Source organism: Salvelinus sp. IW2-2015, unplaced genomic scaffold, assembly GCF_002910315.2.
Source record: "Salvelinus sp. IW2-2015 unplaced genomic scaffold, ASM291031v2 Un_scaffold16408, whole genome shotgun sequence".
In the NCBI taxonomy this organism is placed as follows: domain Eukaryota; kingdom Metazoa; phylum Chordata; class Actinopteri; order Salmoniformes; family Salmonidae; genus Salvelinus; species Salvelinus sp. IW2-2015.
In genome coordinates, this window is record NW_019957572.1 from 21,417 (window position 1) to 46,045 (window position 24,629).

At 42.6% G+C, this 24,629-nt stretch overlaps 1 protein-coding gene across 1 annotated transcript in view; it reads left to right on the forward strand.

The window, feature by feature from the left end:
* The window catches only part of LOC112080653 (receptor tyrosine-protein kinase erbB-4-like), a 31,278-nt gene extending 18,782 nt beyond the window's left edge, over nt 1-12,496 (forward strand). The window contains exons 3-4 of the mRNA XM_024146498.1: nt 5,487-5,641; nt 12,276-12,496. Of these exons, the coding sequence (XP_024002266.1) occupies nt 5,487-5,641; nt 12,276-12,324 (204 nt within the window). The 3' untranslated portion in view covers nt 12,325-12,496. The remainder of the gene's footprint in view (nt 1-5,486; nt 5,642-12,275) is intronic.
* Nucleotides 12,497-24,629: the final 12,133 nt, after the last annotated feature.

Here is a 24,629-nt window from a genome sequence, read left to right on the forward strand (position 1 = left end):
CAAAATTTGTTTACAAGCAAACTGGTCTGTCTTATGTGTCTGTGTGTGTCTAAGGTGATGTTGTTGTGGGCTTGACCCCTGATGTGGTGTGTGTGTGTGTGGTGTGGTAGTGTGTGTGTGGTGTGGTCAGTGTGTGTGTGTGTTTGTGTGTGTGTGTGGTGTGTGTGTGTGTGTAGTGTTGTGTGTGTGTGTGAGAAAGAGTGCACACGCGTGGGACCATGAGTGCTGTGTACGAGTACGTGATGTGTGATTCCATATATCTGTTTGTGAGTTTGCTACGTGAACGCGTGTGTGTCCCTGTCGACTCTCCGTTTGTCTTCAGGGTGTTGTCCTTCACCTTCATCTCCAGTCTAGACAAGAGATTAATATCACAACCTCCATCCCTGCTCTCTGCCCCCTTCTCTCTCTATTCTCTCTCTCTCCATCTCTCTTGCTCTCCTTTCTCTCTACACACACACACACACACACACACACACACACACACACACACACACACACACACACACACAGTTACACAAGGATGAGTATTACTGTGGACTAGAGACTTATCCTCCATCTCTGTGGAGTGGTTGAACATTGAGACAAATCAGACAGGTTGACCAGCAGCCTGGTCTCATAGACTAGACGTAACGTAGTAAATGTAAGGCCAGATCACTTAACAAACGTAACATATTATACTAATTTCTGGTTACCTAAGACAGATGATTACTTAAGGTAAGAACTAAAGTAGGGTGGTTGGTCGGGTTGGATTGTTAGGCATATCACGTCTAGCAACCTAAACCAAAATGTATCGGCACCGACCAAACCGACCATTTTGCTGGAATTGTTTATTCCGATAAACAATAGGGCCCTACTAGAGAAATGTGAAGTTTTAAATTAAATGTGTTTGCTAATATACAGTGCATTCAGAAAGTATTCAGACCCCTTTACTTTTTCCACATTTTGTCATGTTACGGCCTTATTCTAAAATGAATTAAATATTATTTTTTTCTCATCAATCTACACACAATACGCCATAATGACAAAGCAAAAACAAGTTTTTAGAATTTTTGCAAATGTATAAAAATTCAACAACTGAAATATCACATTTACTTCAAATTCTAAAAAGCTGTTTTCGCTTTGTCGTTATGGGGTATTGTGCGTAGATGGATGAGGAAAAAAGGAATTTATAAAATTTTAGAATAAGACTGTAACATAACAACATGTGGAAAAATGGAAAGGGTCTGAATACTTTCCAAATGCACTGTAGGTGATTGTTAATTGGACAAAAGATAGCAACAACATTCATAGTAGTAATAGTAGTTTTAAGGGTAATATAAACAAATTACTGTGGTGCACATTAATGTTATAAACATATCGTTCAATTTCCCATTATCGTGATAATTCAGTAAATTGATTGTGATATGGATTTTTGTCTATGTTGCCCAGCTCTACTGTGGAGTATGTGTGAGTGTATGGGACAGTGTCATGGAAATCAGTGTTGATCTCAGTAATGCTTTTGTGGCTGAATGGAAGCAAGTCCTTGTAGCAGTGTTCCAACTACTAGTAGAAAGCCTTCCCAGAAGAGTGGAGCAGCAAAGAGAGGACCAACTCCATATAATGAGATGTTCGACGAGCAGGTGTCGACGTACTGTTGGCCATGTAGTGTACGTCATGTTCATCGGCCTGCTCTGAGCCAATCTAAAATAGAAAGAGAGAGATGTTGAGATGTTACATTCAAACCTAACTCTGAACTGGGGTTAGTTGTTTGCCTCATGCATGCAGTCGACTAGCTATTATCAAGTTCAAATAACTTCCTGAACATATTTTTGCCTACCAAATGGCACTCTTTTCCCTGTATAGTGCGCTACTTTTTAAGGGAGCCCATGGGGACTAAATAAGGAATGAGGTGTAATTTGAGGATGCAAGCTATGTAACATCTAGCACCATGACTTACTTACATGATCCTCAAGCTTTACTGTTGTTCCCACCTGTCAGGTTCAGGCTTAGCGTTATTCTCTGATGGAAACGAGAGTACAGGAGGTAAACAAATGGATTGCATCAATCATGTTATGACAACAGAAGCCATAGCAATGACATTATATTCCACATTGTGCTCCTGTTATGGTTTGAGTTTGTAATAATATCAGTCACACTCAGGATAGGCGGTTGAGAGAGAGAGGCTATGTTCTACCATGATGCGTGAACCTATGTTTTTCTATGAGATCTACCGGAGTGCGTTGGGAGGAGAGGTTGATTTTAGATTCAGCATGTGTCCACTCCCTGGCCTCTCCTCTCCTCCTCCTCTCCTCCACCTCTCCTCCTCCTCCCTCTACCTCGCTCCTCTCCTCTCTCTCTCACCTCGTCCTCCTCCTCTCCTCCCCTCTCACTCCTGCCTCTCCTCTCTCCTCCTCTCTCCATCACCTCTCCTCCTCCCTCCCTCCCCTCTCCTCCATCCTCCGCCTACTCTCTCCTCTCCTCTCTCCCTCCCTCTCCTCCCCTCTCCTCACCGTCTCCTCCTCTCCTCCTCTCTCCTCCTATCCACTCCCTCTCTCCTCTCTCCTCCCCCTCTCCTCCCTCTCTCTCCACCCTCTCTCACTCCTCTCTCCCCCCACCCTCTCCTCCTCTCCTCTCACCTCCTCCTCTCCTGACCCCTCTCCTCACCTCTCCCTCCTCTCCTCTCCTCCTCTTCTCCTCCTCCTCCCCACCTCTCCTGCGCCTCCTCTCCATCTCTCTCCCACCACTCCCTCTCCTCCTCTCCTCCACCTTCTCCCTCTCCTCGTCCTCTTCCTCGCTCTCCTCTCCCACCTCATCCTATCATCCCTCTCCCTCCTCCTCTCCTCCACCTCTCTTCCTCCTCCCTCTCCTCCTCCGTCTCCCTGCACTCGTCTCTCCTCACTCTCCTCCTCTCTCTCTCCCTCTCTCTCACATCTCTCCTCTCCTCCTCCTTCTCACTCTCCTCCTACTCTCCCTCCTCTCCTCAACCTCTCCTCCTCCTCTCCTCGCCCTCTCCTCCTTCACTCCCTCTCCCCTCTCCTACTCTCTCCCCTCGTCCTCTGCCTCCTCCTCTCCTCCTCACCTCTCCTCACTCCCTTCTCCCCCTGCTCTCTTTATCTCCTCCTCCCCCTTCCTCTCCTCAACTCATCCTCCTCCTCACCCTCCTCCTCCCCTCTCCCCCTCCTCCTCCTCTCTCTCCTCCTCTCCTCCTCCTCTCCTCCTCTCTCACCTCTCCTCCTCTCCTCCCTCCTCTCCACTCCTCCTACCCTCCTCCCCTACCATCTCCTTCCTCCTCTCCTCACTCTCCTCCTCCTGGCTCCTCCCCCTACCCATCTTCCTCCTCTTCTTCCCTCCTCCTCCTCCTCTCCTGTCCCCTTCTCTCCTTCCTCCTCCCTCCCCTCTCCTCTACTCTCTCCTGCCTCTCTCTATCTGTCTCCTCCTCTCCTGTCACTACCTCATTCTCTCTCCTCCTCCCTCCCTCCTCCTTATCACCCCTCCTCCTCCTCTCCTCTAATTCCCCAGCTCTTCTCCCTCCGCCTCCTCCTCCCAGCCGACTCATTCTCCATTACTCCCATCCTGCCTCTCTACTCCTCCTCCTCTCCACCTCCCTCCTCCTCTCTCTCCTACGCCATATGTTGTTCAATGGCCTCCTCTGGCCCCAGATGGAGCTGTCACAAGCCTGCTTAATCTGATTAACATGCAGCTCCTGCTATGCCTCTCCTCCCTCAAGTTCCAAATCAAGCAGGGCTTTATTCCATGGGAAACGTTGCCAAAGGCAATGTGAAACTAGATCTATAACCTAACCTCGAGAAATTACTACCAGTACTAACATTTCATGTTCCACCACCACAGTTTCCAAAAAGAAGTAGAGACATTTCAAAATGTTATACCTTTATGGCTGTGTTGAATGTGTGTTAACACATGTGCTAAATATTTTAAAGTACAAACATCGGGAAAAATAAATACGCATAAATAAATGGTTTGTATTTACAACCGTGGCTACCCTTTCTCTGTGAAACAGGTCACAATATTGCATCGCGTTCGATGGCACACCGACCGTGGTATTCTTAACGCCTAATAGATGGGGAGTTTACACAAAATTTGCATTTTTAGTGTTCCTGATTGAAATCTGAAAGTCACCAATTTCGTCTCTCTCCCTTCCTTCTCTGTCTTTCTTTCCTCTCTGTCTGGTCTTTCCCTCTGTCTGTGTCTTTTTCCCTCTGTCTGTCCTTCTTTCGCTCCGTCCGTCCGTCAGTCGTCCGATCCGTCCGTCCCCCTCTCTTCTCATCTTCGTCTGCTCCATTTCCTCGTCCTCTCTATTCTCTTCTCTCTCTCATTCTCTCTCTCTTCTCTCACTCTCTCTCTCTCGTCTCTCTCTTCTCTCCGTTTCTCATCTCTCTCTCTCTTCTCTCTCTCTCTCTCTCTCTCTTCTCTGCATCCTCTCTCTCTTCTCCTGCTCTTCCCATCTCTCTCTCTCTCTCATGGGGGATGATGTGCATGGTGTACACTGTTGGGCGCTAGCTAGTAATACAACGATGGACAACATCACTAAGGAAGAGTAGCTGTCATTGCCATGCCATCATTATTGTATGAGTCCAAGGTTACCAATGAGAGAGATGCGTTTACAGGGGGTGTTTTGGCAACAGGGGTGCAGTATGTTGTGGTAGACCATGATGCACTGTGTTTGCTGCAGTCTCAAATAAATTAGTTTGGCTGTGAGATGAGGTTACTGGCTATAGTAAAGCCTTTGCCTTTCAACGCCATGGGTATAACACTCATAAAACAACTAATTGAGTACCAGCTTCATAGTTATAACTGTGAAGGTACTTAATTTGCATATTTATGCCTACAGAACACACACACAAGCACTTACACACACATCCTCTCAGACCCACTCGTACATATGTGCACATTTGCACAAAACGCCTCCACAATACAATGCATATGTATTTATTTCTGTTCTGTTCTGCACCTTAAGGGATATTGTTCCCTGTTGAGCTCTCTCTGTTGCCTTTATTGATACCCATTCAGACCCATACAGTGAGGTCCCTTCAGCTGCCTCCCTTCATCCCTGCCTCCCTCTACTCCCTCCCTTCCCTTGCCTCTTCTAGCCCATATTAACCTCATAAATCGTGTCTGTGCTGATTGTTATGGTCATTGTGTGTGCTGTGAGGGATGGTTATTATCTCCAGCTCTACTTGCTGGTGTTTTATGTGTCTCGTCTTCCTCCTTTCCTCGCTCCCACGATCTTCTCTCCTCTACTATTATATCGCTCGTCTTTATCCCTCTTTCTCTCTCTCCTTCTCTCTCGCTCCCCCTTTTTTTTCTCTCTCTCTATCTCTCTCTGTCTCATCTCATATCTCTCTGTTATCTCTCTGTTTCTCTCACTCTTCCTTTCTCCCCTGTCCTTGCTTGCTCTCCTTTCCAATTACTATCACATCTCTAATATTTATCTTCCTCCCCCTCTCTCTCCCTCTGTCTCTCCCTCACTTTATCTCTGTCTCTCTCAGGGTCCGGATCACTGTGTAAAGTGTCTCCACTTTAAAGATGGTCCTAACTGTGTGGATAAGTGTCCCGACGGCCTTCAGGGGGCCAACAGCTTCATCTTTAAATATGCCGAGGCCAACAACGAGTGTCATCCCTGTCACTCTAACTGCACTCAGGGGTGAGCTAAATTCTATATACTGTATATCTGTGTCTTGGCTTCCAGCAGCATGTGCACATTTGCGTCGTTGTGTGAATGGTTGCGTATCGCATAAGCATTCTGAATGACTAATGATCCTAGGGGGACAGAGTACTGTTCATTTACTTCTACAATACCTTTGTCTAACAGGCAACACAAGGGCGGACTGATCCCCATTGTCAACATTATAACAAGAGGAAAACAATATATGGTTCATCCACAACACAACAGCTCTCTGGATCACTATTTTGCACCACACACACACACACACACATACACACACACTATGAATTCATCGGTAGCAGCAGTAACAGCATAAACGTGCAAAGCCGGAATGCGACCCACACACACACACACACACACACGACACACACACACACACAACACACACACACACACACACAACGACACACACACACACACACACACACACACCACACACCACACACACACACACACCAGCACACACACAACACACACACACACACACACACACACACACACACGTTAGCAATATACGCACACACACTGCTATGCTCTTCTAGGTGCTGAACTCACATATAACTGTGAACTCGTATCCAACCAAGGTTTATCAGTGTCTGTAGACTCCACAGGTGACAGAAACACATACACACACATACGCACCCATGCACGCACACACATGAACTGCAAAAAACACCCTGGTGCGAGACAAAGAGAGAGACAGATGCCCAGACAAACCCAACCCCCATCACTACACCCACCTAAGCCCCATCCTCCCCATACCTAAGAGGCATGTATCTGATGCTCATCATGCTTTGCTCAAACCTACTGTCATGGTGCGAGTCTAAACCACACAAATAACAACACTGGACATATTGGAACACAACGTTTTTACTATCTCATTCTGGAATATACAAGGTCTGAAGTCATCTGCTTTTGGCAAAAACAGACTTCACAAAATAAATGTGAAATACAGAAATGTACATCCTGCAAGAAACATGTTATAAAGGAGATTGAGCCACTGGTTTCCCTCTAGGTTACAGATAGCTGGTAGTCTCATCCACTAAACGACCATGTGTTACACAGGGAAGAGACTCAGGGGGTATGCTAATTTGGTATAGATCAGACTTAACCCACTCCATTAAATTAATCAAAATAGGAACATTTTACATTTGGCTACAAATTAAAAGGAAATAATCTCAACAGAGAAAGATGTCCTCCTGTGTGCTACATACTGTACATCCACCACTAGAATCCCCACACTTTAATGAAGACCAAGATCTACCATTTCCAGGCACAGGGACATGTACTAGTCTGTGGTGACCTCAACACCAGAAATGGGCAAGAACCTGACTCCCTTAGCACACAGGGGTACAAGAACCTAGATACAACTACTTCAAAACAACACTCAAAAATGGGTCTCGCATTTTTGCAGCTCTGTCGTAAGCTGGGTCTATTCATAGTCAATGGTAGGCTTTGAGGGGACTCTTATGGTAGGTATACCTACAGCTCATCCCTTGGTAGTAGTACTGTAGACTACTTTATCACTGACCTCAACCCAGAGTGTCTCAGAGCATTCAGTCAGTCCACTGACACCTCTATCAGATCACAGCAAAATCACAATCTACTTGAAAAGAGCAATACACAATCATTAGGCATCGAAGCCAAACAAACTGCATGATTTTAATAAGAAATGCTATAGATGGAAGGAGGGTGGTGTAGAAACCTGCCAAAAAACTATTGGCCAACAATAAATCCATTCCCTCCTAGACAACTTCCTGGACAAAATGTTTCCCTGCAATAAAGAAGGTATAAACTTAGCAGTAGGAAGACTTAACAGTATATTTGACCTATCAGCTACGTTTTTGAGAAATGGTTTATTGAAGAATGCCCAAAAATGTATGTAGAATCCTATCAAACAAAAAACTCAGAGACCCAGAAAACCAGAACGTATGCCTTCAGTATGGGTAAACACTAGAACAGTACAGAAATAGATTAAGAAAAATAAGGACTACCATGTCAGAAAACAGCTCAATGTGATGTAACCATAGTATGAATCACTTCTGGGAAAATTGGAACACATATACTGTGTCGATACCTCTTGACTTATTCCACATGTTGTTGTGTTCCATCCTGAATTCAATGTTCTTTTTCTCAACCATCTACACAATACCCCATAATGACAAAGTGAAAACATGTTTTTAGAATTGTTTTCAAAGTTATTGAATATGAAATACAGACATATCTAATTTACATAAGTATTCACACCCATGAGTCAATACTTTTCAGAAGCACCTTTGGCAGTGATTACAGCTGTGAGTCTTTCTGGGTAAGTCTCTAAGAGCTTTCAACACCTGGATTGCGCAACACTTGCCAATTATTATTTTCAGAATGCTTCAAGCTCTTTTAAGTCGATTGTTGATCATTGCTAGACAACCATTTTCAGGTCTTGCCATAGATTTTCAGTAGATTTAAGTCAAAACTGTAACTCGGCCACTCAGGAACATTCACTGACTTCTTGGTAAGCAACTCCAGTGTAGATTTGGCCTTGTGTTTTAGGTTATTGTCCAGCTTAAAGTTCAATCCATCTCTATGTCTGCTGGAAAGCAGACTGAACCAGGTTTTCCTCTGGAATTTTGACTGTGATTAGCTCCTTTTCTGTTTTATCCTGAAAAACTCCCCAGTCCTTAATGATTACTAGCATACCCATAACATGGTGCAGCCACCACTATGCTTGAGAATTGGAGAGTGGTACTCAGCAATGTGTTGTATTGGATTTGCCCCAAATGTAACACTTTGAATTCAGGACAAAAAGTGAATTGCTTCGCCACATTTTTTTGTAGTATTGCGTGCCTTGTTGACGTGCCTTGTTGACGTGCCTTGTTGACAACAGGATGCATCTTTTGGAGTATTTATATTCTGTACAGGCTTCCTTCTTTTCACCTGTCAGTTAGGTTAGTATTGTGGATCCATCCTCAGTTTTCTCCTATCACATACATTAAAACTCTAACTGTTTTAAAGTCACTATTGGCCTCATGGTGAAATAAATCCCTGAGTGGTTTCCTTCTTCTCCGGCACCAGTATCTTTGTACTGACTGGGTGTATTGATGCACCATCCAAAGTGTCATTAATAACGTCACCATGCTCAAAGAGACATTCAATGTCTGTTTATTTTATTTTTTGACCCATCTACCAATAGGTGCCCTTCTTTGCGAGGCATTGGAAAACCTCCCTGGTCTTTGTGGTTGAATCTGTGTTTGAAATTCACTGCTCGACTGAGGGACCTTACAGATAATTGTATGTGTGGGGTACAGAGATGAGGTAGTCATTGAAAAATAATGTTTAACACTATTATTGCACACAGAGTGAGTCCATGCAAATTTGTATGTGACTTGTTAAGCACATGTTTACTCCTGAACTTATTTAGACTTGGCATAACGAAGGGGTTAAATACTTTTGGACTCAAGACATTTCAGCAAATGTTTTATACATTTGTAAAAATGTTGATAAGCATAATTCCACTTTGACATTGTGGGGTATTGTGCGCAAAAAAATACAAAATAAAAACCTTGTGAAGACTTACAGAAAACGTTTGACCTCTGTCATTGCCAACAAAGGGTATATAACAAAGTATTGAGATAAACTTTTCTTATTGACCAAATACTTATTTTCCACCATAATTTGCAAATAAATTCATTAAAAATCCTACAATGTGATTTTCTGGATTTTATTTTCTCATTTGGTCTGTCATAGTTGAAGTGTACCTATGATGAAAATTACAGGCCTCTCTCATCTTTTTAAGTGGGAGAACTTGCACAATTGGTGGCTGACTAAATACTTTTTTGCCCCACTGTATAACCAAGTGCAAACACATTTACATTTACATGATCATTTGCAAAACTTAGAATCAGCTATTAAAGACTACCAGAACACACTGGATTCTCTAATTACATTGAATGAATTACAGGAGAAAATACAAACCCTCCAGCCCAAAAAGGCCTGTGGTGTTGATGATATACTAAACTAAATGATAATATATACAGATCACAAATTCATATTGGCTATACTTAAACTCTTCATAATTATCCTCAGCTCATTTGGAACCAAGTTCTGATCACCCCAATCAACAAAAGTGGAGACAAATTTGACCCCAATAATTACAGTGGAATCTGTGTCAACAGTAACCACGGAAAGATCCTCTGCAACAGCAGACTCCAACATTTCCTGAGCAAATGTCAAATTGGCTTCTTACCAAAATATTAGACGGCAGACCACAAATACACCCTGCACTCCTTAATTGACAAAAAAACGAACAAAAGAAAAGTATTCTTATGCTTTGTTGATTACATAAAATCTTTTGATTCAATTTGGCATAAGGGTCTGCTATACAAATTGATGGAAAGCGGTGTTGGGGAGAAAACATACAGATTATAAAATAATTTTTTACAAACAACAAATGTGCAGTTAAAATTGTCAATAAACACACATACTTGTTTCCTCAGAGCCGTGGGGTGAGACAAGAATGCAGCTTGAGCCCCACCCTGTTCAACATTTCTATCAAAGAATTGGCGAGGGCACTAAAACAGTCTGCAGCACCTAGCCTCACCCTAATAGACTCTGAAGTAAAATGGTTACTGTTTGCAGATGATCTGTTGCTTCTGTCTCCAACCAAGGAGGGCCTGTTTTGTTTGCCTGCACAGATTGTGTCAAACCTGGACCCTGATGGTAAATCTCAGAAACACAAAAATAATGGTGTCCCAAAAAAAGATCAGTTGCCAGGACAACAAATACAAATTCTATCAACACACCGTTGCCCTAGAGCACAAAAATAATTATACCTACCTCGGCTTAAACATCAACACCACTGGTTACTTCCACAAAGCTGTGAACGAAGAGACAAGGCAAGAAGAGATTTATATGCCATCAAAATAATTATAAAAACTGACATTCCAATTAGGATCTGGCTAAAAATCCTTAAATCAGTTATAGAACCCATTGCTCTCTAACGTTGTGAGGTCTGGAGTCCACTCACCACCCAATTGAGACTGCATGCAGAATTCAGCAAAAATATCCTTCATGTACAATGCAAAACCCCAAACAATGCAGGCAGAGCAGAATGAGGACTATACCTGCTAATTATCAAAATCCAGAAAATAACTGTTAAATTCTACAACCACTTAAAGGAAGTGATGCCCACACATTCCAACACAAAGCCCTCGTCTACAGATTAACCTAGAGAAGAGTCCCCTCAGCCATCTTGTTCTGGGGCTCTGTTCACAAACACAAACAGACCCCACGGAGCCCCAGGACAGCAACACAATTAGACAACCAAATTATAAAAACACACAAATATAACTATTTGATAGACTGGAAGAATCAACCAAAACATTTTGCAAACTGGAAAGTTGTCTGACCCTAAACAGAGAATAGACAGTGGCAGAATATCTGACCACTGGGATAGACCCAAAATTAAGAAAATCCTTGACTATGTCCAGACTATGTACATGAACTGCCTTGCTATTGAGAGAGACCGCCATAGGCAGACCTGGCTCTCGACAGGCCCACAAAATGAGGTGGAAACTGAGATGCACGTCCTTACTTCCTGCTAAAGGTATGACCATATCAGAGACGCATACTGTATTTTCCACAGATCACACCAACCTACAAAGAATTAGAAAACGAATCAAACATTGATAAACACCCATATCTGTGAGACGAAATACCGCAATGTGCAATCACAGCAGCAAGGTTTTTGACCCGTTGCCATGAAAACGGATCAACCAGTGGAGCACAAACAACATATTCGTACTACAACTTTGTGCACATTGTTAAAAACATTATCTGATAATATAATGTTTGTAATGTCTTAATCCTTTTGAAACCTTTGATGTTGTTTTTCGTTTCTTCTCACTTTTGTTTATTGTTTACTTCACAGAGAAATAGAGAGAGACAGAGAAATAGAAAGAGAAATAGAGAGAGAGAGAAATAGAGAGGCAGAGCATGAGATAGAGAGAGGGAGACAGGGACACAGAGAAAGAGAGCAAAAGAGAGAGTGAGACAAAGAGAGAGAGAGATGGAGGGAGGGAGAGTGAGAGAGAGGGAGAGGGAAAGAGGGAGAAATTCCACTCTCCATCTGCTCTTTGAGTGCTGTGAATCCTACGATTATAATTTTCAGCTGCAGAAGGAAGGGGCAGATATATTTTGGTATTGCAGTCAGTCAGTTCACCGGGCTGGCCATGTCACATCTTTGTTCTATTTCCTGCTGAGCGGCAGGCTGGCAGCTCACTACTCCATGTACACATAACGACATTGTTAAAAAACACGATGCAGTGGAAATGCCATCTTGACACTCTATCCCAGGCAGCCCTTCAGTTCAGACAGACTGAAATCGATTCAGAGATCCTCTCTGTTACCATTCCTTTCCCTCTTCCCTCTTAACATCAAATAGCCTCACCATGCAGTGTCCTGACTCCCGAACGTGCCCCTTCATCTCTGGGACTGTCTGACATGACTGTTTTTTTCTGTTGACAGACACTCAAGGCCAATGTCCAGTCGAGTGATTGATTGTGATCGGATGGATGACTGGCTGATTTATTCTGTTGCTTCATTAACTCTGTTCCTTTCCCTCATCCAGGTGTATTGGACCCAGACTGCAGGACTGTATTGGCATGATGGACAGGTAAATATCTCTTCAAATCCCTACTGTCCCCAAGGACAGACTGCGTATACAGACACACAAGTTCAACTTTGATTTATTTGTGATTTGTAAGTACAAGTTCATGCATTGAAATGTATCTTTGACGAGGGCTCAATAGTAAAAAGATGAGACACACACGTCTCCCCAGCAGAAAATGTCATGACAACCAACTGTGCCCACTGAGCAAGGCTTATATTTATTGCTACAGTGGTTCCTCTAAAAGTGGCGAGCTTACACCGCAGGACTTAGAGGTACCCAGCGTCACAGCTTCATTGCTCCAGACCACCACAAGGGGAGTTAGAGCACTCATTATGCATTTGGGTCCCAAGGTTTTTATATGACCAATCATAGAGAGTGGTTCAAATGACGAATTTGACGCGAGCCACCCGTCGCAGGTGACTTTCTTCAGCAAAGATGGCTGACAAAACATTACGGTGGAAGCAAATGTAAGTAATTATAACATCATGAGTCAAGAAAAAAAATTGCAAATGAGAGGAATATGTTAATGTAGAGAAAAACGATTGTGCATATTGTTTTGTCATAAAGTTAGTTTACGAAAATCACTATTTAGCCAGTTTGCTAGCTAGTGTTATGACACGAGTATGAAATTGTAATTCGTGTTGTTTAATGTTTTGGGACTCCTGAGAAAACCAGCAAACCAGGCTGTCGTCTATTGAAACTGTAGATGTAAAGCATTTCCTGCAAATTGAATGTACAATTGTGTAAGCTTGCCTTGCTTATATTTTCCATGCAATGCAGCTGAAGTAATATAGTTAGCTAGCTATGTACTTGCTTATTGTGTAGTGGAGGTTAAAATAACTGTATGGATGTGTCTGAATGGCATTAATGAAGCCTACGGATTGAGTAGAATATAATAACTTTATTGTGCCAAGGATGCAAGTCATATATACATGTAGTTATTCCCACGCATGAGATCCACACATTGTAGCCTGTACATTGAATATATTCACTGAGGATGTCATCTTCCTTGGCAAATAAAGGTGCGGTTCAGGTATGAATCTCTGTGAGACATTCTTTTTCAGTCATATCCAATACCAGGTGTATCAAACTCCATTCTTTGAATGATGCTGTGTCTGCATGTATGTATTACAATTATACACTTCAACAGTGTTTACCACTCCTGCTCCTGAGACATCAATGATTACACATTGTAACTATGCAATAGACTAGAACCATTATTTAAGTAAAAGCTGATTTGTAATTCATATATACAGAAAATAATAAATAAACACTACACTTTCTATGCATATCTACCTCCGTTTGCATTAATCTGAGTACACAGGATACAGTAGGTATAGTATTTCAATTAGATACTTAATTTCAACCAGTGGAGAATTTGAAACGCTTTATTTAAAGTTCATTATCCAGGTGTTATAAATACATAATACATGCATTAAAAATATTATGTTATAAATACAAGTTATATCTGTACTTCAATGCACATACGCATTATAAAAAAAGAGAAAGAAAGAGATGGGAAAGAGATGTAAAAGACAGAAAGGGAAAGAGGTAAGAGCAGAAGAGCCGGGAAGACAGCATATGATTAATGAATGACCTACCCTAATATTCTCTCAGTTCATCACAATTACATAGTGTCTCCTAACCAGCCCTGGGCCCCCAGATGGCCCGAAGGTTATCTTAAGAGTGGGTGAGGTGTCGATGACGTGACTGGCTTCCGCTCTCACATCAACACATACCTGCAGACGAGAGACAGATGGATAGAGAGAGAGAATGATTAAGCTTTGTTTTTTTATTCTAACACTGTCAGTCATCAGGAGGTGAAATACAAAACTGACCTTGAATCATTAACTCTGGGACTACTACATCTCTCTGTATTTCAATAGAAAGTATCTCTTTAATAATACTTCTGTTGACCCAACCAAGTGACCTCTCACCTATGATGATGCTGTGCCCTCTGTCAGCTAGTTCAGATGCGGGAAGGGTTCACCAACACAGCTGATATAACCTAGAGGATTTAGGGAGAAGGGGGAGAAGGATGAAGTGAAGGAGAGAGACTTATTGAGAAAATAAGGGGGTTAAAGAGACTGTGTTCAACAGAAATATGTGTGTGTGTAGTCTCACCTGGTGTCCACACTAAGTGATACTTTATGCTCAAAAACAGACATGAGGACAAACAATATAATATCATTATTAGACTTTTTCATTACCAGATCATTGGGAATTACTAAAGTATAATATCCCTTAAAACAAGTCATGATAACATTGGATAGATAGATACATGTGTAGCATCTGGCAATAGCAGGATCATATCAAGGATTGCATCACAAATGAATAAATAACACTTGAAGCTTGATGACTTGATCATTTGAATCAGCTGTGTAGTCCTTAAGCAAAAACAAAAATGTGCACCCCTTTGAGTCCCCAGGACCAGGATCTTCATTGGGACCTCTTAATCTGCAGACAGGCTTTCACAGCTCTCTGTATCCAAGGACAGAAAACCTCACAAAAGACTTCATTATACTCAAATTAGACAGCACTGAATATGATGTTCTCTGTCCTCACTTCTAGGGACAGGAACTACACAAAAGTACCTGCTCTATCCAGAATATCCCACTCTCTAACTTTGACAGCTGGGCCTGCTATCCTTTCACTCTCCTCCATGGCTGTTTGCTAGCTACCTACACATGTATTTTACAGTTTATATCTCAAGATAGCTAGCTAATATGAAGTGAGGTAGTTGGTCAAATATAATTAACTTAGCTAGCTGTCTATACAGTATGTATGTAACGGCTTTCTTCCTGGGATGAAGGAGAGGACCAAAACGCAGCGCGGCTAGTGTTCAACATGTTTAATAAAGAATAAGAACGTGAACACTACAAGCTACAAAACAATAAACGTGAAAACCGAAAAATGTCCTATCTGGTGTAGAACACAAAGACAGAAAACAATCACCCACAAACCAACAGTGCAAACAGGCTACCTTAATATGGTTCCCAATCAGAGACAATGACAAACACCTGCCTCTGATTGAGAACCATATTAGGCAAAACAACAAACCCAACATAGAAACACAAAACATAGAATGCCCACCCAGCTCACGTCCTGACCAACTAAACAAAGAAAATAAGGTCAGGAACGTGACAATGTAAACTAGCTAGCTACGTTGGCAGCTCATTTGAGTTAAAATGCACTGTAGCTAGTTACTGAAGCTAATAATACATAGTTTAAAACATTTGAAATGTACTTACTTGAATAGGTTCTCCCACCCATGTGGACAATTGAAAACAGAGCAGCAAAGTTGATTTGTCACCAGAGCGGTTTGAGCATATTACTATTTGCCTGTGAATAACCAGACCTTCATACAAACTTGATATGCTGAATTTTGGACGCACAATCAAAGTTGCTGCCATATCCTGCCAGCACACCCACAAGCGAGCCACTCAGGCAGAGAATGACATGTGGAAGAGAGCAAGGAACAAAATGGGAGTAACAATCCGGTCTAAATAACAAGTGGAAAGGGGAAAAAGTATTATTATTAACCCCACATTATAATTATATAAAAGCCCCTTAGATATTCTGTGTTTCGACAGCTGGAGGCATTTTGTTTTTCACAAGCGGACTTACTGTAGCAGGCTGTGAATTATGCAAACAACGTGTAAGGCACAGGAAAACGAACTTGGTATAAACAGAGTTGTTTAATAAGTGCTCATAAAACAATAATATAAGTGGTACAAAACCCGTTGCACACCAACACATGACGTGCACATAACATACAATAAAACAATCTCCAACAAGGACATGAGGGGAAACAGAGGGTTAAATACACAACATGTAATTGATGGGATTGGAACCAGGTGTGAAGGAAGACAAGACAAAACCAATGGAAAATGAAAAATAGATTAGTGATGGCTAGAAGATCGGTGACGTCGACCGCCCGAACAAGGGGAGGGACGAACTCGGCGGAAGTCGTGACACACCTTTCTAGGATGGGCTATTAGCTGAACAAAAGACTATTCAACCTTTACTAAAGAATTGTCTAATAGCCGAGCTAGGTGTGAAAAATCCCCCTCCCCAACTTGCAACAAATAATTTGTTTCGACCTTTCTAAGGCACTGCATCTCAGTGCAAGAGGCATTACTACGGTCCCTGGTTCGAATACAGGCTGTTTCACATCCGACCGTGATTGGGAATGCCATAGCGCAGCACAAAATTAGCCCAGTGACATTCGGGGTAGGCCTTCATTGTAAATAAGAATTTGTTCCTACCTGACTTAGTTAAATAAAGGTTACATTAAAAAAACTGGTGGCAACCACAGTGCAATCAATAGGAGCTGAACAGTGGCTGGTGCTGAAAATATAGCTAACTTGTTATGCAAGTGTTGCACACCAACAGATGGAGAAAACCTACACCAGTCGAGCAATTCATTTCAACAACAATCTTCATTTTAATTTGACTTTACAAACAACAAGAGGACTTAATTGGAGTCTATTTCTTTGGAGCCTAGACATTTATAAAATAACTTAACTGGCTGATGCAGGTTCGATACCCATGCCGGCCACCACTGGGAGACCCATGAGGAGGCTTTTGGTTTTAATTTAGAATCCTCCAATCCTCTATATGTAATTATTGGCGGAGAGTCACGTCATATTTTTCAATATACTGTAGGCCTACCGTAGGCGACATGAGTCTAACTAGTGTTGAGTAATGTGCTGTTAAAAGTGGTGTAGGTCTTATTTATTTAAAGAGTATATTGAAGTTAGAAGCAGTAGGATTTGAATGAAAAGTCTACAACTATTTTTGCATCTTTTTGCGCTGCTCTGAGACAAGCATGGGGACTGGTCTTGATAATTCAATGAGATTTTTATTTTCACTTAATCTCCGTTTGGGTATTGGTTAGACTAGAATAAAAAAATGTGGGTGCAGAAATGTTATGCTCTTAGTGTAACCTTTATTTAACTAGGCAAGTCAGTTAAGAACAAATTCTTATTTACAAGACAGCCTACTCCTTCCTCCCCGTCGGGGAATTGAACCCCAAAAGTTTGGACACACCTACTCATTCAAGGGTTTTACATTGTAAAAGAATAGTGAAAACATTAAAACTATGAAATAAAACATATGGAATCATGTAGTAACCAAAAAAGTGTTAAACAAATCAAAATATATTTTATATTTGAGATTCTTCAAAGTAGCCACCCTTTGCCTTGATGACAGCTTTGCACATTTTTGTAATTCTCTCAACCAGCTTCATGAGGTAGTCACCTGGAATGCATTTCAATTAACAGCTGTGCTGGGGGGGTACACAGAAGATAGACCTATTTGGTAAAATAATGGTAAAAGTTCATATTATGGCAAGAACACCTCAAATAAGAAAAGAGAAACGACAGTCCATCATTACTTTAAGACATGAAGGTCAGTCAATGTGGAACATTTCAAGAACTTTCAAAGTTTCTTCAAGTGCAGTCGCAAAAAACATCAAGCTATGATGAAACTGGCTCTCATGAGGACTGCCACAAGAAAGACCCAGAGTTACCTTTGCTTCAGAGGATAAGTTCATTAGAGTTACCAGCCTCAGAAATTGCAGCCCAAAGAAATGCTTCACAGAGTTCAAGTAACAGACACATCTCAACACCAACTGTTCAGAGGAGACTGTGTGAATCAGGCCTTCATGGTTAAAATTTCTGCATAGAAACCAATAATAAAGCACACCAATAAGAGAGACAATGCTAGGGCCAAGAAACACGAGCAATGGATATTAGACTAGTGGAAAACTGTCCTTTGGTCTGATGAGTCCAAATGTGAGATTGTTGGTTACAACCGCCATGTCTTTGTGAGACGCAGAGTAGGTGAATGGATGATCTCCGCATGTGTGGTTCCCACCATGAAGCATGGAGGAGGAGGTGAGATGGTGTGGGGTGCTTTGCTGGTGACACTGTCTGTGATTTATTTAGAATTCAAGGCACACTTAACCAGCATGGCTACCACAGCATTCTGCAGCGATATGCCATCCCACCTGGTTTGCACTTAGTGGGACTATCATTTGTTTTTCAACAGGACAATGACTCAAAACACACCTCTAGGCTGTGTAAGGGCTATTTGACAAAGGATAGTGATGGAGTGCTGCATCAGATGACCTGGCATCTACAATCACCCGACCTCAACCCAATTGAGATGGGGTTGAGATAGTGAGAGGAAACAAAAAGGAAGAACAGAAGAGAACAGAGGGACAGAACACATCATTCTAAAGGCCTAATAGAACAGCTTCCCCCTATAGGACTATGCTTAGAAAGAAACAGCACAGCACAGAAGAGAGATGCCAAATTGGCTTAAAAATGAAGACCGAAACAAAGGCATAGTGGAAAAACACACTACTTGGCCAAAGCATCCTGATCTCAAGGCAGAGCTGAGCTGAGCTGAAAGGAGCTGTGTAAGAGCAGAGAGAAAGAGACGTTAATGACTGCTAATTCATTCCAAGCTGCATCTCAAATGACACTATTCCCTATGCAGTGCACTACTTTTGACCAGAGCTTTATGGTCACTATATAGGGAATAGGTTGCCATTTGAGACACAGCAACAGCCTGCAGTAGCCTAGGTCTCACTCTCCACTGATCCACTACTCTACTATCTACTATCTGACGATCTGATTTACTACTATACTATTTGATTCAATTCTACTATCTCATTCAGTACTCTACTATCTGATTCAGTACTCTACTATCTGATTCAGTACTCTATGTGATTCAATGCTCTTCTATCTGATTCACTACTCTACTATCTGATCCACTTCTCTTCTATCTGAGGCAATGAGGGGAGAATGTCAGGGTGAGCTGATGATGGGAGATAGGGAGAGGCTGTGGGGTGAAGATGGGGTGAGGAGGAAGAGAGGTGAAAGAGAGGAGGAGGGGTGAAGGTGGATGAGGAGAAGTGCTAGTAAACAGATAAAGTTCCTAGGCTGTGAGGGGAAAAGCCTCCGTACATACAGGATGTTGACAGCAGAGTAACAGAGAATACCCTGATAGAACTATGTGACTGTGATTGTAGCATACCAAGTTGGTGAAGTGGCTTTGGAACATGTTTTAGAGAAGCTATGGTTTAACTGAGCAGAACAGGAAGGCAGCTTATAATTGCTTGGGGCCAATGTTGAGAAGACAAAGACTCTCAGAGCTCAGACATACAGTTGAAGTCGGAAGTTAACATACACCTTAGCCAAATACATTTAAACTCAGTTTTTCACAATTCCTGACATTGTATACTATTAAAAATTCCCTTTCTTAGGTCAGTTAGGATCACCACTTTATTTTTAGAATGGGAAATGTCAGATTAATAGTAGACAGATGTATTTATTTCAGCATTCATTTCTTTCATCACATTCCCAGTGGGTCAGAAGTTTACACACACTCAATTAGTATTTGGTAGAATTGCCTTTACATTTTTTTTACTTGGGTAAAACGTTTCGGGTAGCCTTCCACAAGCTTCCCACAATAATTTGGGTGAATTTTGGCCCATCTCTCCTGACAGAGCTGGTGTAACTGAGTCAGGTTTGTAGGCCTCCTTGCTCACACACACACTTTCAGTTCTGCTCACAAATTTTCTATAGGATTTAGGTCAGGGCTTTGTGACGGCCACTCCAATACCTTGACTTTGTTGTCCTTAAGCCATTTTGCCACAACTTTGGAAGTATGCTTGGGGTCATTGTCGATTTGGAAGATCCATTTGCGACCAAGCTTTAACTTCCTGACTGATGTCTTGAGATGTTGCTTCAATATATCCACCAATTTTTTCTTCCACATGATGCCATCTATTTTGTGAAGTGCACCAGTCCCTCCTGCAGCAAAGCACCCCCACAACATGATGCTGCCACCCCCGTGCTTCACGGTTGGGATGGTGTTCTTTGCTTGCAAGCCTCCCCCTTTTTCCTCCAAACATAATGATGGTCATTATGGCCAAACAGTTCTATTTTTGTTTCATCAGACCAGAGGACATTTCTCCAAAAAGTACGATCTTTGTCCCTATGTGCAGTTGCAAACTGTAGTTTGGCTTTTTTATGGCGGTTTTGGAGCAGTGGCATCTTCCTTGCTGAGCGGCCTTTCAGGTTATGTCAATATAGGACTCGTTTTACTGTGGATGTAGATACTTTTGTACCTGTTTCCTCTTGCATCTTCATAAGGTCCTTTGCTGTTGTTCTGGGATTGATTTGCACCTTTCGCATCAAAGTACATTCATCTCTAGGAGACAGAACGTGTCTCCTTCCTGAGCCGAATGACGGCTGCATGGTCCCATGATGTTTATACTTGTGTACTATTGCTTGTACAGATGAACATGGTACCTTCAGGTGTTTGGAAATTGCTCCCAAGGATGAACCAGACTTATGGAGGTCTACAATAATTTTTCTGAGGTCTTGGCTGATTTCTTTTGATTTTCCCATGATGTCAAGCAAAGAGGCACTGAGTTTGAAGGTAGGCCTTGAAATACATCCACAGGTACACCTCCAATTAACTCAAATGATGTCAATTAGCCTATCAGAAGCTTCTAAGGCCATGTCATCATTTTCTGGAATTTTCTAAGCTGTTTAAAGGCAAAGTCAACTTAGTGTATGTAAACTTCTAACCCACTGGAATTGTGATACAGTGAATTATAAGTGAAATAATCTGTAAACAATTTGTGTCATGCACAAAGTAGATGTCCTAGCCGACTTGCCAAAACTATAGTTTGTTAACAAAACATTTGTGGAGTGGTTGAAAAACGAGATTTAATGACTCTAACCTAAGTATATGTAAACTTCCGACTTCAACTGTACATTGGGTTCCACAGCTGATCTGACATTGTGTCAACCCTCTTCTTCTTTCCTTCCTACTCCTTGCCACAGGCTGCTGTGTAAGGCTGTCTCATATAATAGAGACTAGACTGTCATCTGCACACTGTCACTCTCTGCGTTTTGACCCTCTCTCTCTCTCACACACACACACACACACACACACACACACACACACACACACACACACACACACACACACACACACACACACACACACACACACACACACACACACACACACACACACACACACACACACACACACACACACACACACACACACACATACACACACACACACGCTGATTGTCATATTGGCTCAAAATAGAAAGAGGAGAGAAAGGAGGGATATCACTCCATACCCCATTCTCCACTTTCCATTTGGGCATGTCTCTACAATGTTTACTAGGAGTATGCCTATGCTTTCCTACAAATTACAACTATGTCTCTTGAAGCCACTTCCTCCACAAATCATCATGTAGTCCCTTACTACAGTAAATCCATTCCTGTAATATTGTGTAGGAGAGGGGTGGAGCTGGGAGAATGAGCAGGTGCACCCTGCCGTGGTCAAATGTAGCACACTACGTACAGTAGGGAATAGAGGAGTAATTTGGGAGGCACCCGATAACCGAAAGATTGGGGGGGTGTTTCATGTGATTCCAGAAGTGAGCTGAGTGTGATAACATGTAATGGGCCTGTGATGTACCAGGTGGCTGATAGCTTTCCTGCTGATGTAAAACATGACTGGAGTGTGCTGACGCCGCCACTCTGCTCTGTTCTGTTCTGCCAAATGAGCCATTTTTATTAAGATAGAGAATAGGGTCTATTCACTCAGATACACCATCTCATCTTCTCACCTACAGTATTCTGTGTCTGCGTCCTAAATGGCACTCCATTCCCTATATACACTTTTGACCAGGTCCATAGGGGTATGGTCAAAAGTAGTGCACTATGCAGGGAATAGGGTGCCATGTGGGACGTGACCCAAAGTTCCCAGCACTCAGCACAGACAGACAGGCAGACAGGCAGGCAGGCAGACAGGTTGAGGTGTAGAGGGTTGGAGAGATCATGGAAAGTGCTGATCACACATGCTGAATGGAATATATTATTTTTATTCAATTAGAAAAATGTCCTGACTTTCATTTCTTTCCCTTCTTTGAACTAACTGCCTAACATTGTAACAGGACACCTGCAGATGCTAGATCATGTATTTTGTCAAAGGTTGTAAGCTAAGTAAGAATTGTCCCAAGCTCTAGTCAGCCAAGTCTGTTGTGACCTCTGGAGTAAGTGCTTATCAGACCTGGTTTCAAATAATGTTTGTTTCCTTTCAAATATTTGTAGCATTTGATTAAACCTGCTTGACCTGCCAGTTGGACAAACTAGTCCATTGGTTTCACTGTACCAGCCAATAATAGGTCAAACAAGAGCAGCTAAACTATTTTAAAGAAAACAAATAGCTAGTATCTAATACTGTGTCCCTATCTCACATCTCTCTCCCTCAGGACTCCCCTGATTGCAGCCGGGGTGATAGGTGGCCTCTTCGTGGTGGTTATCGTGGCTCTGAGCGTAGCCGTGTCCTTCCGCAGGAAGAGCATCAAGAAGAAGAGAGCCCTGCGACGCTTCCTCGAGACAGAGGTATGGAGTGTGAATACACACACACCAAACACACGCGCAAGTGCACACACACGCACAGGCACACACACACACACACACACACACACACCTGGAGACAACGTTTGGAATGTGGATGTGATAATCAAGGATAGAGGTATGTACTTCAAGTATTCTGGAGACAGGACAGGGTAAGGACATCTTGAGATGTGGATCATAGACAAACCTTCCATTGGGCTCTCGTCTAAATATAGGGAATAGGGTGCCAATTGGGACGTAGTACGAGTTTACAGTACAAAGACTTTGCAATGATTAGTTTTGAAGTTTCAGTTCCAGAGTTCACTATCATCCTACATCCTAATCTTAGTGTGATGGACTTCCCTTCACTCACTGCTTTATGAAGAGCTGTAATATCACAGAGCCAGTAGTGCCAATCTCTCTCGTGGCATGTGATGTGCTCTGTTATAGGTGAGGGCCACCAGAGGCTATGAGAACACAGAGTGGCCTCTCTCCCTCTTCTCTCCTTCCTCTCTCTGTCATATCCTCTCTCTCTCTCTCGCTCTCCTCTGTGGCCTTTCTCCCTTATATATCCTGTCCTCTCTCGAGCCTCCCTCTCTACGTCCTCTTCCCCCCTCTCTCTCCTCTCTGTTCTCTCTCCTCTCTTCTCTCTCTCTCTCTCTCTCTCTCTCTCTCTCTCTCTTCTCTCTCCTCTCTCTCTCTCTCTCTCTCTCTCTCTCTCTCTCTCTCTCTCTCTCTCTTCTCTCTCTCTCTCTCTCTCTCTCTCTCTCTTCTCTCTCTCTCTCTCTCTCTCTCTCTCTCTCTCTCTTCTCGTTCTCCTCTGTTGCCATTCTCCCTCATCTCTTTATTCTCTCTCCCTCCACTCTGTCTTGTGCTCCCTCTGTCTCGTCTCCGCCCGCTCTTCCCTCCTCTCTCCCCTTTTCATCCCTCTCCTAGCTACTCATTAACCTTCTTCCGCTTCCTTTCTCGATCACTCTCCTCAGCATCCCACCTCTATTCTGTTAATGTTTTAGAATACCAGACCTTCAACCCAGTCAATATATTGCAAGAGAGTTATTTTGGCTCGTACCTCTGTACTTTTTTGATGAACGGGACGTATATGCACAAAAAATATCATCAGTATCGCATATTGACGCTGGACTCTGAACAGGAACACAAACAACACACAAACATCAACCCTTACTAAAATCCAAATCATCTTGACTTGCTGTTTATAGAACATTATGCCACTGATACTTAACCTCGTCTAGAAATCAAACACAACATACATCTCACTTATACAACTTTACTTTATGTAAGGTTAGCATATGTCCGCTATGTCCTGTATCTGAGTTCTACAGAGTTTTGCTCTTGACCAGCATTACAACACTGTCTAAGTACAGGTACGAGGCAAACAGACTGCAGCAGAGCACCAGCACCCACCACGCACGCCGCACGAGCACGGCACGCACGCACGGATCGGCACGCCCACGCCGCACGCGACGCACACACACACACACACACAAACAAACAATCCTACAAGCCTATGCATAACAATGCTCCCTGCTTCCTCCTGACTCTGTAGCAGTACAGCAGAACTGTCTCCTGTCACTGTCTCTTTGGATAATTAGGCAGCTCATCCATCAAATGGAATAGACAGATGTCAGCCTGCATCCCAAATGGCACCCTATTCGCTACATAGTGCACTACTTTTGAACAGGGCTTGTAGGGGAACAGGTTGCCATTTGGGATGGAGCTCAGGCTGTACTCATGTCATCTGGATAACAGAAACCTTTTATTCTCTCATCATGGTTACATCCCAAATGGCACCCTATTCCCTACAAATGTAGTCCACTATACAATAAATAGGCTGCCATTTTGGAGGCAT